This window comes from Podarcis bocagei, assembly GCF_964188305.1.
Source record: "Podarcis bocagei genome assembly, chromosome: 8".
Lineage (NCBI taxonomy): Eukaryota > Metazoa > Chordata > Lepidosauria > Squamata > Lacertidae > Podarcis > Podarcis bocagei.
Genome location: NC_138133.1, coordinates 29,982,887 through 29,998,659, shown reverse-complemented (window position 1 = coordinate 29,998,659; position 15,773 = coordinate 29,982,887). Strand labels below are relative to the sequence as shown.

General features: G+C 40.5%; 1 protein-coding gene and 1 long non-coding RNA gene across 5 annotated transcripts in view; one reads left to right on the top strand and one right to left on the bottom strand.

The window, feature by feature from the left end:
- Nucleotides 1-532: 532 nt before the first annotated feature.
- NUP153 (nucleoporin 153) overlaps nt 533-15,773 on the bottom strand; it is a 40,954-nt gene continuing 25,713 nt past the window's right edge. For 2 of the 4 annotated variants that reach the window (XM_081206158.1, XM_081206160.1), the window contains exons 15-22: nt 15,573-15,677; nt 14,011-14,631; nt 11,697-11,891; nt 8,422-9,285; nt 3,553-3,936; nt 2,335-2,610; nt 1,148-1,301; nt 533-637 (exon numbers count right to left, since the gene is read on the bottom strand). In XM_081206158.1, coding sequence (XP_081062284.1) covers nt 550-637; nt 1,148-1,301; nt 2,335-2,610; nt 3,553-3,936; nt 8,422-9,285; nt 11,697-11,891; nt 14,011-14,631; nt 15,573-15,677 — 2,687 coding nt within the window. In that variant the 3' untranslated portion in view covers nt 533-549. Of the gene's footprint in view, nt 638-1,147; nt 1,302-2,334; nt 2,611-3,552; nt 3,937-6,382; nt 6,903-8,421; nt 9,286-11,696; nt 11,892-14,010; nt 14,632-15,572; nt 15,678-15,773 lie in introns of those variants that run through there. The other 2 variants (XM_081206159.1, XM_081206161.1) reach the window with 2 other exon arrangements.
- On the top strand, nt 3,944-10,904 carry LOC308593966. Its single transcript, XR_014011159.1, has 2 exons — nt 3,944-5,038; nt 10,624-10,904. It is a non-coding gene; the product is annotated as an uncharacterized lncRNA (long non-coding RNA).

Sequence of the window (15,773 nt, the reverse complement as noted above, 5' to 3'; positions counted from 1 at the left end):
AGAAAGAGCATCTAATTATTGAATGAAGTACTACTGATCTAACTAGTCCTTAGCATGGACCATTCTTTAATCATTCTTCCTCTATCAGAAAATTTTAGTGCACAATACACGCAACTCGCTCACTTCACACATACATCAGCACAAACTCCGCATAGAAACCACTCATTATCCACATTCTCTACTCTATACAGACTCCCCTCTGATATAATTACAATTTCGAGGTGTCAGTAAACGCAGATGAGCGCACAAAGTGGTGCAAACAGAGGTATTATACGAAGCCATTCGCTGTGCAGGCTATATTTATATCTATAGCCAGACCATGCCAAGTCAGTGAAAACTCTTGGATTCTAAAATAGTTTTGCTTAAGATCCTCCCTGCCACCAACTCTTAATTATTAAAAAAACCTAAATGGGGAGGGGGGAAAGCGAGCAGAGTTTAGGCAGACCTGGCTTCAGCTAAACCCAGCATGAGGTACAATTCAGTAATTGAACAATGCAGGGCAACCAGCTGTGGGTAAGAAAACTGCTGTCTGTAACAATCATTAATATTTTATTTTCTACGTCTAACAGCTGTCTTTATCTTCCGAACAGGCTGTGAAGATCCAGATGTGGAGAATATATTTTTCCCATTATTCCTGCTTTAGGGAGGAAAAGAATTAAACATGAGGAACTTAAAAGTGATAAGTCGTATGTATTAAAGCTTCTAATATTGTGGAACAAAAATTTTAAATCCACTGTAAAAAAACCAGGCACTTGAGTGAGTATCCCATAGATCATTTACTAAATACATCATTTTTTTAGAGATTATGTCACTCAGTTAAGGAGTTGTAATCTAAACTTTTGTTTCAAGGATAGCTGCAGGCGTATAATTGATCTGAAAGGCTTAATGCCATCAGCTTTAAATATTCATTTCCAATAGCCACAGCTAGATTGATATTTAAATTTACACCAAATTTGTAGATTCAATTAATGCAAGTTCATCCTGCCCCCCACCCCAGCACTGCTATTCAATAGTGTGGAATTCCCATAGATGTACCTGAAAATGATTCCCTTACATTACAACATGTGCATGGAAGCACTAGGAGATTGCACCTTCAATATATATAGACCCCGCCACACTATCATGCCAAGTCTTAAGCCCTTCTTACCCTGGGTTAAATGATGAAGGCTGGGTGAATGGAAATCCCGAAGAGCCACCTGCAGGCTGTGCTGGAGCACCAGAAGCTGCACCAAAGGTAAATACTCCTGGGCTGTTGCCTGTAAAGTTGAAATTAGTACTACTTCCAAACTGGAACACCGGGCCTAAGAGAGCGAGATAACAGAGACTTAGCCTCTTGGATGAAAAGCATTGTTTCGCAATTATTTGTCTATGGGGAACTTTAATTTCTTAAGAAGCACTAAATAGGTGATTACAAAGGAGGAGAATGCAAGTATAGTAGTTCACAAAGCAATTACTGCATTGTTGGAGTGCACCAATAAGATATTCTGGATTCCACAGAGCTAGATCTAAAAATAAAATAAAATTGCATGTTCAAGAGCACACACATTTATTTAACAAGACCTTCCGATGCTACATGGCAAAACTCTTCTGAAACCAATGCAACCTTCAAAAGCAGTTTCTAATACAAAAAAGAAAAAAATCCATTTCGCCATGTCCAAATCCATTGGCACAGCTAATGTAGTTTTTTGTTATTTGTGGGGCATAGGAATTCGTTGTTTTTCATCAAAATATAGTCCGGCCCACCACATGGTCTGAGGGACGGTGGACCATCCCACAGCTGAAAAAGGTTGCTGACCCCTGAACTAGATCTTTCAAAATACATTGTGTGTTTTGACAATGACGTTTATCTGTCTCCACGTAAACATTTTACACTCCTATGTTCAGTATCCCACTGAGCTGTAATTTTATCAATACAAAACAAAAAATTCTGAGCACAGAGTTAAGAGGAACTTATCATTTATAAATTCTATGCCATTTGCACAAAGAATGTGTGTGTATAAGGGATTCTCAAACCAAGAAATCACTTGTGCTCCGTCTACAGATGTTTTGACTTGACCTTGCATGCACACTATATGGAGGTAAGCACATACCACTTGAAGCATATCTAGATCATTTTCTGTTTCTAGTATTACATCAATACTACTCAACTTTTCAAATCAATAGTTAATTTGCAAACAGAATTTGATTCAAGAAGTATTTTAAAGTGGCACTCATGATGCTAGCACAGGTTAGCATGCAAAGAAGATTGAAAAATTAGGATGGAACCACTTAAACATAGCTCTGCCTTAGCAACACCACCAGCCTACAACCAAGACCTCTAGAGGTTTTACTTACCAGAATTAGGAGCTGTACTAGAGCCAAAACTAGGTGGTTGGGTAGCTTGTTGTCCAAAGACAGGAGGCTGTGTACTGCTTGACACAGAGCCAAAAGCTGGAGGCGCAGGCTGAGCACCAGTAGAAAATAATGAGGAGGAGAGTGATCCAAAGGTTGGAGCAGGGGGCTGGCTGGAGCCTTGACTTTGACCAAATGTTGGTGTTTGGCTGGCACCAAATGCAGGACCAGTTGGAGGAGCTGAAGACCCAGAACCAAACACAAATGAAGAGGATGAACCTAGAAAAACAAGTGAGCAGAATAAACTTGAGAACTGCTCTCGATGGTTAAGAATTTAACTATTTAGATTCTACCCTGGGGTATATAGGCTTTTGCTTATTTAACAGTTTATTTCAGCTGATCTTTAATGTTAAACTGTCTGAAATGTTCAGTAACTCTACCTGCTCTTTTATCTCTGACTACAAGTGGATTTGCATTGCTAATTCCTGTATGTTAACTGAGAGGGTCCCTACAAAAGTGCATGTGACCATGCCTCAGAGAAAACTCCTACCCAGTTAAAAATGGGTACATATGAACCTTATCACCAGGTCAGTCCACTGCTAGGGATGAAAGCAGTCCTCTACTGAACATCAAGTGCCTAAAACTAATGCACATACATGTTGCCACTGTAACACTGCACTCCATTTTTGCAACAGGAAACAATTGAAGGGAAGGTAGGCACATTGACAAAGGGAAAACAGAAGGCATCAAGAGACAGCTGGCTGAAGGCAAAGTAGCAGTAGGAAGAAGACTTCCAGTGAGTGCAGAGGAAAGCGTTGTTTTGAACATTCACATTGCTACAGTAAAACATTACAGCAGTATTTGGCGCACAGAGCCCATCAATGGAATGTATGTAGCTGGTGTAGCACTGCCAGTTACGATTATGAACTGTGCAATCCCTGTTCAATGTCAGCTCAGCCAACACCACACTGGGTAGCTTTAGAAAAGCTGGTCTCTCTCTCTCTCTCCCCCCCCCCCCCCCACTTAGGAAGAACATTATATAAGTATCATTCAATTTGAACCAGTTGAATTTGTTATGGAACGTAACTGTCATAGCACTGATAAGTTTGCCAAGTCAACCTTTTTCAAAGCCCTCTGTATGTTGTTCTACAGCCAAGTTTCTGGAAAACAAATCCCTCAATAGACAGCCACAAACCAAATCTCTTCAAGTTCTGAGCATACCTGCAGGACCTGCTGTTGTGGTGGCTGCTGCAAAACTGAAGCCAGTGTTGGCTGCACTGTTAGTGGTGGCTGCTGTACCGAAAAGAAATGGAGCAGGAGCACTTGTATTGGAAGTGGTTGTTGGTGGCTTGCTCTCTTGGGAGAACCCAAAGGACTGGGTTGTACTGGAGTCAGAGGGATTACCAAAAGCAGAGCTGCTCACAGTGTTGCTGGCCTGTCCAAACAAAAAGCTTGGTGGGGCAGGATTTGAGGAAGAGGTGGTGCTGCTGAACACGCCACTGCCGCCGCCGCCACCAGCACCACCAGCAGCAGCAACACTTTGCACAGCAGTGTTGGAGGAACTAGAGCTCAGGAAGCCAAATGTAGACTTTGCTGATCCTGGATCTGAAAGTGAAAGGGATTAACATTATTTTTAGAAAGAAATGAAGATGCAGAGTAAAGCTAGATCACAGAATCTGTGTTGGCTTGTATATCAAAGATCCAGTGCAGGAAACCCACTACTATGACATCTCTGATAGGTAACCACCCAGCCTCTTTTTAAACATCTCTGATGAAGGAAAGTCCAATAGCAGTTTGTTTCACTGTCAAACAGCTTATATTGTCAGAAATGTTTAGCTGAAATTTAGGTTTTTGTAATTTGCACTTTGTTGGATTAGGGTCTACCCCATGGAGTAACAGAAAACAAATTTGCTCCATCATCTGTGTGACAGATATCAAATACAGTGGTACCTCTGGTTACAAACTTAATTTGTTCCAGAGGTCCGTTCTTAACCTGAGATACCACTTCAGCTAATGGGGCCTCCTGCTGGTGCCACCGTGCGATTTCTGTTCTCATTCTGGGGCAAAGTTCTTAACTCGAGGTACTACTTCCGGGTTAGCGGAGACTGTAACCTGAAGTGTTTGTAACCCACGGTACCACTGTATTTGAAGATGGCTATCAATATCACCTCTTAACCATATCTTCCCCTAGGTAAACACAAACATCTCCTTCAACCTTTCCTCATAGGACCTGGTTCCCAAGCCCCTCACCATCTTTGTTGCCCTCCTCTGGACTAACTCAAATTTCAGTAGAATGCAGAGCACTGTGGTGCCCAGAACTGTACATAGCAGATCAGGTGAGTGTTACCAAAATGACAGCAGTCTCTGACCTCAGGCTTACTATCTAGAAGTCTAGATAAACACAGATCTCTACATTTATCTTTCAAATTCATTTTGTTAGCTTTGGCTCAGTTCATCGTCATCTTGAATCCTGTCTTTTATCCCTTCCTCAACTGTTGTAAAACTAACTGTGGATCTTAACTGGACAACTTCCACTTCTATTCACTGGCTGAGAAGTAGAAAGCTAGATTTTAGATGCCATAAAGGATTTCAGGAATTGCATGTGGAAATGTCCATGAGAAAATTCACCTAAGAATCCTACGAAAGCTATACCATGTTTTGCACAAATGGCATCACAGTTATGAGACACAACGGCCAGTCATTTCAGGTATGACAACTGCTGTCTAATAAATCATGATTTACTGAACTTGGGACAAGCACTATGCTCAACGTGGTTTCTTCTCTAATGAGCCATAACCCAAAACTAAATCACAAACAGTTGCCCATTATATTTGCACCAGGAAAGTATGATTTAATTAATTAAAAATAAATGTTAAATAAAGTTAAATAAAAAGCAGAATATCAAACTTGAATTTTCAAAACCTGGTTTGCAGTTGGGAGATGAGGTCACAATTTCTCAGTTCAGATGTTACAAGAAATTATTGTTTTAACACCCCATAAAGAGGATGAGATGTGCAGGCACAATGCTCCTTCTGATAAACCATAGATAATTTAAACCAATGTTGCCTGAAATGGGTCAGCACTATGCTTGCACCAAGGCATAGGACTGCTACACCAGGTTGATCAATTGCCACCCACTTTGCAATAAGATATCCTGATGTCAGGTGACATGAAAACAGGGTTGACATAGATGTGTTTGTGTGCCAGAACGTGGTCTAAATAGCAAGGCCTTGATTGAACCTTGCAGTTGCTCTACCAACCACATGCAAATGACAATGCAACAGTGGCAGAACAGCAGAGGGTGTCAAATTTGTATTCTTGGTCTGATATTCCTTCTCCTTTTCACCTTGAATAAACCCTGGCCTATGTTGGTAAACATTTTTCCAACCAGCCTCTTTTCACTCTTCACTCTATTCCTTCTTTATGCTTCTCCTATAGCTCCTCTGTGTTTAGCTCCTATGTTGATCTTCTCTTCATCTTCACATACTGTTCTCTTGGACATACTCTCATTACTTCCAAAAAACCTTCCTTTCAACTCTCCCATTTCCTATATCATTCTATTTTTCTCCTTCAGAATGTTTCCAAAATTATTCAGTGGGCGGTGCTTGCATTCTCTCTCTTTCCTTTACTAGTACTGCTTTTGACTTGCTTATTCCATTTTCATTATTTTTACTGGAGGGGAACACTCAAATTTCTAATTATGTATGCAAAATGCGTTGAATAGTCAGTGGCAGCTACATAAATGTGAAGTACAGTATCTTATTTTTAAATCCCAGGATCTCCTCCACCTCCTTCCAATATTCTATTTTTTCTGTTTCCATTGTTTTGTCTGATCTTAAAAAAGCATGAATAGCATTTTTTTAAACTAATGTCATTATTTTCCTCAACAGTCTTTACTTTTCTCCCTCTCCTTTATATTTTGTTTTAATTTAGTAAAACTGTAGTAAAACTCTTTAGTAAGAGAGACCGATTCCTAGGATCTACAATGTTCTGTTACAGGTGTCCTATATAATCTTCCTTTTGCTTCCATTATCCATGTCTTTATCTTAAACTGTTTTTAACCTATTGACTTACATCTCCATTTCTCTGCTCACGATCTTGCCTCTTATCTCAATAGTTCTAGATGCCTCACCAAGTGTCTTCTCACTAAGCTCCTATTTCATCTAAAACCAAACACATTGGTTTTGCCTCATGCCTGTTCTTTCTCAATTCTTCGTTCACGAAATTATTTTTCCCTTTCCTTACATTTACTTGGATTATTTTCTCACATAATTCCCTTGTCTTCAATCCAGTTTTTCTTCTTAACTCTAAGATCATTAGTCTCTTTCTATAATGGGGACACTTTTACATTCCCTTTTTGCAGACTCAATCATTGTAATGTTTTATATTCCTCCTCCATCTTAAAAATCTGTTCTCAATTCTTCTGTTCATTTGATGTTATGCACACTGCTTTGACCATATAATTCCCATGTCCAATTTCTAATATTGGCTTCCTTTTCCATCTTGCATCTATCATAAGTTGTTACTGAACTTTGTGTCTTCGTTCTCTTGCTCCATGCTATCTCTCTCCCCTTGTAATAAATAATAAAACAGTAATTATAAGACCCTGATGTTCTGTGGTTATTTCCCTGATTGTAATTTCCCCCCAGCTCCTATGAAATAATTCATTCATAATTATCCATGTGCAAAGACTGTTACATACAATTCTCGTTCAATTAATGTATTCATTTTTTCAAAGTATGATTCCTGTTCCAATTTCCTACTCTGAAACCATTGCTTTCTTTAAGAGCTGTTGTTTAGTATTGGCTATTTGACCAGTAAAAACCCCCCCAAATCAGTGAACTTGATAGTCAAGCATTTAAAGCATTAATTTAGAAAAGCTATAAGAGATACTGATGCCAAGGACAAAATTTAAATAACTGATGAAAATTAAATCATTAAGTATTGAAAACAGTTATTTATAGCCAACTATGTTATGCACATTAAATGTGCCAAATATGTTCAAAAGATTGAAGAGTTCTTCTTAGTTATTTGGGACCCCTAAGGCAGCCCACAAAATTTGTCATGGTTTATTTGATATTCACCCTGGAAACTGAAGTGCCCACAAATACATTTTCGTTTAATGTTTTATGATCAGCCACTGTAAAGACCTACAGCCTGGTAATAAGTCATTCAACTGAACAGCATCCCAAATCTAATGGTGACAGCAGTTTCCAAAAGCTGGCAATTAAATGACCTATGCACAATCCTAAGGATTTATAATCAGAAATGGCTGCTATTCCATAGCAAAAGAACATCTACAATATTCACTTAAAATATTTAAGTGTAAATAATAGTTCCCACTACCAACTCTTCTAAAATAAACTCAGTTTGTCTTAATTAGGTTTGCTATCAGAATTCTTAAATAAAATGTTTGTAAGACTCCAATTTAGAAGATCAAATGAGTTGTTACAAAGCATCACATTTGCACCCTGCTTACAGGCAGGTTGCCTGAGCTTGCGCTGAGCTTTATCGAGAGATTACAGGCCTACAGGAACTGCGTACCTTATTTGTATGGCTAGTTTCCCACTGTAGGCCTTAAGCCATGGGTAGGCAAACTAAGGCCAGGGGCCGGATCCGGCCCAATCACCTTCTAAATCCAGCCCATGGACGGTCTGGGAATCAGTGTGTTTTTACATGAGTAGAATGTGTCATTTTATTTAAAATGCATCTCTGGGTTATTTGTGGGGCATAGGAATTCGTTCATTATTTTTTTTCAAAATATAGTCCGGTCCCCCACAAGGTCTAAGGAACAGTGGACCGGCCCCCTGCTGAAAAAGTTTGCTGACCCCTGGCCTTAAGCTATCCAGGGGGTATTTGCCTTTTCCAAGAACACTGCCCATTTCAAAATAAAACACTTCTGTAGGCTTTCAAAAAGTGGTGTTCATTAACAGATTATTTCAGAAGCAAAAGGACAACAACAGAGATAATATTACAAGCCTCTATCATTGATCTCAAGGTCTCTTCATAGTTCAGTTTCTTAAATCACCTGTCAAAAAAAATCCGTTTCACAACATGATGGGATAAATTATAAGGAATTTTTGTACCTACCTGCAGTGCTTGCTTGTGCTCCAAACATAAAAGCAGGCTTTGCTTGTTGTTCAGTTTCTTTCTCTGCTGGTTTTGCTAGGCTGAAACTAAATCCAGATTTTGCTGTGCTGTCATCTTTGGTTTGCTCTGCCTTCGCAAATGGAAACATGGGTTGTGCCTTTGATTCTTCATTTTCTGCTTTCTTTCCAAATACTGATGGATAGGAAGGGGCAACAGTGTCCGGTTTTTCATCTGTCCTTCCCAAAACAAGCTGCGGGGTGGGCACGGATTCTACATTACCAAAAGTAAAGCCACCTTTTGTTGAAGGGTTTTCATCTTTTTTCTCCTCCACTTTCTTAAAGGAGAAGGGAGTGACTGAAGTTTCCTTTTCCTCTGTATTACCAAATTTGAAACCGCTTATTCCAGTTTTACTCTCAGGTGCAGCTGCAGAGGCTGTGGAACCTGTGCCGAAAGTAAAGCCTCCTCCAGCAGGCTTGCTAAGTCCTTCTTTCTTCTCTTGCTGTCCAAGGTTAGCTATTCCAAACTGAAATGATGTAGAAGGCGTACTTTTAGCCCCAGAGGGAAGTCCAAAGTTGAAACTACTATTGCTCTTGCCATCTTTCACACTGTCCTCCGATTCAGATTCCAAAGGAAAGCTTCCCAGTTTGGACCCTTCTGTTTTCGAGAATTTAAATCCTCCAGTCATTGTGTTTGTTGATGATCCCAGCTCTGATGTAATACCAAATTTGAATCCTGTTTGCTCTCCAAATTTGAAACTTTTTTCTGCATTTCCCAGCGTCTGAGGCAGCTCTGACGGTGATGACTGAATACCAAATTTGAAGGAAGTAGTAGATGGGACTGTAGAAACAGCAGCAGTTCCAAAACCTGAAAATAACATAAAACACCAAATGTGTTACAAACCCAACATAACCTTTTTTATACAGAGAAATGCTGCAGGGTCAAGTCTTAATTGTTTTGTAAATCAATCATAGCAACATTTTTATGTAAAAAAAGTTTTTTGTTAGAAAAATAATCATTCTCACTTCCCAATACTGTGACTTCTCTTCACCACCATAACTGGTGTTATAATAACTCATTCTAGCTCACGGATTACTGATGAGTTCAGGTTAGGAAATAAGAAGCACAGAGTAATTTGGAAAGAGGATAAATGTATTTTCCTCAGTAAATTTGAAGAGGGCCTCACCATTCACATAAAGTGAATAGAGGTGTACGTAAAATGTTACTGAAAGAATTAAAAATATTCTATTAAGGTAATGTAATTATACACAGGGTGTGACCTGACAAGTGTGACTACACATGGCCACATTCTGGGGAGATTTAATGAATTCTATTTGAAGACTAGGATATTCTATAAAAGTATGTTTTTTCAAAGGCCACTTGCCTTTTTAAAAGCAAATTTAGCAAGTTAGCAAATTTCACTGGAATGAAATCAGTCCCCCTGCTTGTAAAGTGCATGCCCTGAATGCTGAGGGATGGGGAAAGGAGAGGAGAGGGAGCCAGTGTAGACAGGAGAGGACTATCCCTGAGGAATGCAGGAAAATCTTACTTTGAAAGTGGGGGGGGGGCGGGGGGGGGAGCAGCAGCAGCACAATTGCTACAAATGGGTTAATAAACATGTACACCGCTCTCAGGCTGCCAAGACTTGCTGGCAGCAGAGAGCAGCATGCAGGCATGAGCCCTCATCACCTGGAATTGGAAGGTTCAGTAAAAGGAAATTGAGAAGAGCTTGCTTTCATTCAGTCTGGGACCTATCCCCATAAAGCGCTCAACTGCACCAAGCCCAGTTTCTCTCCTCCTCCCCCCCCCCCCCGGTAAGAGGGGGAAACTGCCATTTAAAGGGCTGCAGAGATGGGAAAGTGAAGTTACAGGAGGTATGTGCTCCTGATTCAGGAATTGCTGATTTGAGGATTGGACAAGGCTCTGGAAGATAAATCTTAAGTTTACGGATTGTACTTTAATAAAAGAGAATTACATGAAAATGATGTATAGGTGGTATATCACCCCAGTTAAATTAGCAAAGATGTACAAAACAGAACAAAAGATTTTCTGGAGATGTAAAGAAAAGGAAGGGATGTTTCACCATATGTGGTGGGAATGTAAGATTGTAAAAAATTATTGGGAAATGATTTATAATGAATTGGGAAAAAATGTTTAAAGTAACATTTGTAAAAAAACCAGAAGCTTTTCTGTTGGGTATTTTAGGACAAGATGTGAAGAAAGAAATGAGGACACTATTTATATATACGACAACAGCAGCAAGAATTCTAATAGCACAAAACTGGAAGATGGGAGAAATACCATCCAAAGAACAATAGCATGAAAAGTTGATGGGATATGCAGAATTAGCAAAATTGACAGATAAACTGTGTGAAAAAGATAATAGTGACTTTGGAAAAGAATGGGAACCTTTTGTAACATATCTGCAGAAACAATGTAAAAGTATGGACTCTTTGGCAGGTTTTAAATAAACATACATAATGTAATCAGAGAGAACAAGAAAGACAACAATGTGATAGTATATTACTACAGTATATATAAGAAGCAAAATGCAACAAGTGGTTTAACAAACCAGAAACGGAAATGGAAATGGAGGGAAGCCAAGTGGGAGGAGGGAATTTATAAAACGATTGCTTGGTTAAGTTGAATAATGTATGATATATTTATGAAAACCAATAAAAACTGATTAATAAAAAGGAACGGCTAAGCTTAGGCCCAGGACAAATGCTACTCTCTAGACCTCTCTACCTAGTCCTTGGGACTTCCCCAGGCAACATACCCCTTTCTGGCCCTGCCTTGAACCCTTGAGTGATTTTGTCAGATGCACTGCATTCCTGAAATCAGACAATGCCTTTTGGCTGCCTGGAGGAGAAAGGGTTGGGGGGGCAATTAGACCCAAAGGTTCCTTAACTTGATAGGGTGAGGGGACCTTTCAGAGTTTAAAGGATATGGGGATAAATTGGAGGTGTATCCATTGCAGATGTGATCTATATTCACTCCTTTGTTTTCATTGAATGTGCACTTAGCATAGATTTGAATATACATCTCTCATCCACATTGAGATGTACTTTTCAGGTACTTTTATCTGACTTAGCCGAGCAGTTTTGGATCCAACAAGTGACACAACTGCAGAAAACTGCTTCTGGGCATGGCTCTCCTTATTTAGAGGTGAAAGCCTGAGTCGTGGGTAGAGGGGCAAATTAAAAAGGAGGAGAAAATTAAGGAGCAGAATACGCACACATGATTTTTTTGAGAGAGCATTTATACTCTTTACCTACCTTTGAGTTCAGTCTTGCTGCCTGGTTTTGAACTCTCACAAGCAACACACTTTGTGGCATCTGCTTTGTTTTGTACTAAGCATGTTTCGCAGTCCCAGCTTCCCTCCGGCTTCTTGAATTTGTCTAAGCCTAGAAATCCTCCAGAAAAAGCAGGTAAAGAGGAAGCACTGCTACTCACCACAGGCACTGAACTTCCTAGATAATGAAACATAGCATAAAGTAAACCATTAGCAGTTCTGCCCATGTAGACCAAAAACAAAGCTGAAAATACCTATTTGAAACTTGCAAGAGAAACTTAGAAATTGAATTATCCAAACTGCAATAATTGCCCTTTGACGAAGGGAAACTTAGGAAAACTTGCTATGTTAAAGCAATCTAAACCATCTAAATTAAAATGATTTATACTCCTAGAATTTAGCAATTTTTTCTGCTCTGTCCTAGCAAGTGCTATTTGTGTATTCTTCATCTGAAGCAACAATTAAAGTTGCCCATACTTTTTAATTGTTAGGTATTCCAGTTTATGACCTTTTCTATGTCTATATTTTTATAGGGAAATAGGTGATATTTTCTTCAACGTCTTCATAAGAGATCTCAGGTGAGAATGAAAGGGAAAAATATTTGTAAACCAACTAGAGTATTTTGAAATCACCAGAACCGTAATTTTGACAAGGGAAATTATCTTCTTAAATTCAGTACTATAGTAATTAATATACCAGTGACAACCTCATGAACTTTAACTGTTCAGGGTAACATGCAAAATAGTTTCAGAAAGCTATAAAATTCCATTTATTTCATGAATAACTGGGAGAAAATTACTGTTATTATGTGGTGCCCCGCAAGACGAATGCCTCGCAAGACGAGAAACTCGCTAGACGAAAGGGTTTTTCGGTTTTGCGTTGCTTCGCTAGACGAATTTCCCTATGGGCTTGCTTCGCAAGACGAAACGTCTTGCGAGTTCTTGCGAGTTTGTTTCCTTTTTCTTAAAGCCGCTAATAGCCGTTAACCCGCTAATAGCCGCTAGTAGCCGTGCTTCGCAAGACGAAAAAAACGCAAGACGAAGAGACTCGCGGAACGGATTAATTTCATCTTGCGAGGCACCACTGTATTGTCCAAAGGTGTCAATAGGCTGAGACCCTATTTATAACTGCTGACCACCATGCTAGCTTGGTTACCATACCACATAGGGACAGAAATAAGGGTTGAGAACAGGAACTTTAACTATAAATAGGTAATATGGGGGTAATATCCAACTAAGTTCTACTCAGTGTAGACCCAGTAGGTGGAACTGAGCAATGCACTATTACAAATGTTCTGTTTGTGCAAGTGTTGCAGCTTGCCAAATGGAATAACTACCCTCGCCATGCTGTCCTGGTGGGGGGCGGGGGTCCTCCTGAAACACCAACCCCTGAGCCAATTTCATGGACATGAGGCGAGGGGCCCTGTTGTGAAAGCTGAGGTCGTTGTGCAGGGCTTCTGCTGACAGGGTGCATTAGGTGAATCCCACCCACTGAAATTAATTAACCTAAGTTAGTCATGCCCCCTAACTTCAATGGATCTACTGCAAGTGGGACTAGCACTGGATATAACTCAAATACAGGTGGTGACCATTTTAAGGGTAAAGGTACCCCTGCCCGTACGGGCCAGTCTTGGCAGACTCTAGGGTTGTGCGCTCATCCAACTCTAGAGGCCGGGAGCCGGCGCTGTCCGAAGACACTTCCGGGTCACGTGGCCAGTGTGACGAAGCTGCTCTGGCGAGCCGGCACCAGCGCAGCACACGGAAACGCCATTTACCTTCCCACTATAAAGCGGTACCTATTTATCTACTTGCACTTTTTAAAGGTGCTTTTGAACTGCTAGGTGGGCAGGAGCTGGGACCGAACGACGGGAGCTCACCCCGCTGCGGGGATTCGAACCGCCAACCATACGATCGGCAAGTCCTAGGTGCTGAGGTTTTACCCACAGCGCCACCCGCGTCCCTCAGGGTGACCATTTTAGGCGCATCCAAATGGTGTGCACAGACACGCAGGTCCTTTTGGATCCAAAATGAAGGTGGGGCATGCTCTGCTGATGAGCGCAGGGGCCAGAAACGGAACCCATGCATGAAATGTTAGTCTGTACTTCCCATATGTTCTTACATATTAAAACTCCAGTAAATATTCAGTGGTGCCCTCTATTGTTTTCTTTTCAAGATAGGGTTCTTCACACAGCACAATGCCTGTTTCCTCAAAACTAAGTTCCATGCCATAATAAAGATGTTTAGGATTATAGATGGATATGTCCCACCCTAATCAATGACCAAATATGGCAAACTCACCTGGTTTGTCCGACTGACAGGCAACACATTTGCTATCCTCTGCCTTATTTGACACTAAGCACACAGAACATTCCCAAGCATCTTTTGGCTTCTTGAATTTGTCTCCAAATCCAAAACTGACCGTGAGATCAGTAGAGCCAGAAGAGGAAGTCACTGTTGTTACATTGTCTGTGACTGCAGGAAACACAAAGGCTGGTTTTACTCCTGTCCCAGGTTTTGGTGTCTCACATGCCACACATTTTGTAGCCTCCGGTTTGTTCTGGACCAAGCAAGTATCACAGTCCCAAGTTCCAGCTGCTGCCTTAAACTTGTCTCCAAAGCCCTGTGTCCCCTTTGTAGAATGAGCTGCTTTCAAGGCTGAGTTAAACTGAGTACCAGTCTGCTTAGTACCATCTGACATCGGCACTTTAGCGGCTTGGCAGGCTACACATTTGTTATCTGCCAGCTTGTTTTGCACAAGACACGTATCGCACTGCCAATGGGCTGACCCTTGTTTCAAAGCATCTCCAAGTCCTGAAACGGTTCCGGAGAAAGTACTTATTGCAGGCCTTGTATAAACTACTGTGCTTGCTGTAACAGGTGGCGCGGCTGCGGATGAGTATGTGGTTGAAGATGCAAAGCCTAAGAAAGAGAAAAGGAAATAGTCTGAGTTCCTAACAAAGACTCTACTTTTACAGGAAAGCCAAGCAAACGATTTTAAAACAGAAGATTCATTGATGAACCATACTGCGCAAATGGTTATGCAGGCACAGAAATAGCTGGGTAAGAAGAATGACTATCATAGTATGGTAAAAATCACTGCATATAACATGAAACCCTTACACAAATATGTATACATATTGTTGGCACTTGCAGTCTCTGTTCCAACCAAGTTATTGAACAAATCAGAAATTTATACAGACAACTGAGTTTGAAACCTTTGTAATTCATACCAAACCAATGAAAGGTCCACATTCTAAAATTTATGTTATCCAGATTTATCTTGAGTCTAGCAATGAGAAATGTAGGTAACAATGGAAATTGATTTGAAATTCCCTATTCCTAAAGAAAACTGGCAATATATTTGAAAGTTGGAGACAATACTCTCTCTCAATGTGGCTATTCCTTTTTTCAAAAACTGGCATTATTGGTATTATATATGAGACTGGATTAAGAAAATATATAGAGGGCCAGATTTAACTGCCTGATCCTGCTAGCAGAAGCCCATACAACTACTTCCATCAAAGCAATGAGGCTTTCTGCCTCCTCTCCCCCTCCCGCCCATTTGGCTCTGAGAACCTGCCCCCCCCCCACCAGAGGAAGGAGAGGGGAAATCATTCCTTTGGGCAAGCAGAAATGCTGGCACTGATAGAACGCTTATTACAGTGCAACATCCCTACAACTGTTTTCTTTAAAGTGCCATATTAATCATAGAATCATAGAAATGTAGAGTTGGAAGTGACCCTGAGAGTTATCTAGTCCAACTCTCTGCAATGTCAAGACTCAAAACCAAGGCCCTGAGATTACGGGTCTCATTGTCAATTATCATTTAACACTAAATGAAACCTCATCAACCGACTCACCAGGACTCTTTAAAATATCCAGCACACTTCCTTCTTTCAGGACTTTTGCAGGCTTAAAGGGACCATCATACTCATGATCTCTCTTACTGCTGATGCTATTGACCGCTGCAGGTGTGAAGAAAATAATAGTTTTACAAGGTTCATGGCTCGGACCCTGCTGTGTGTACTTATGAGGATCCACCAACACATACACACAAACAC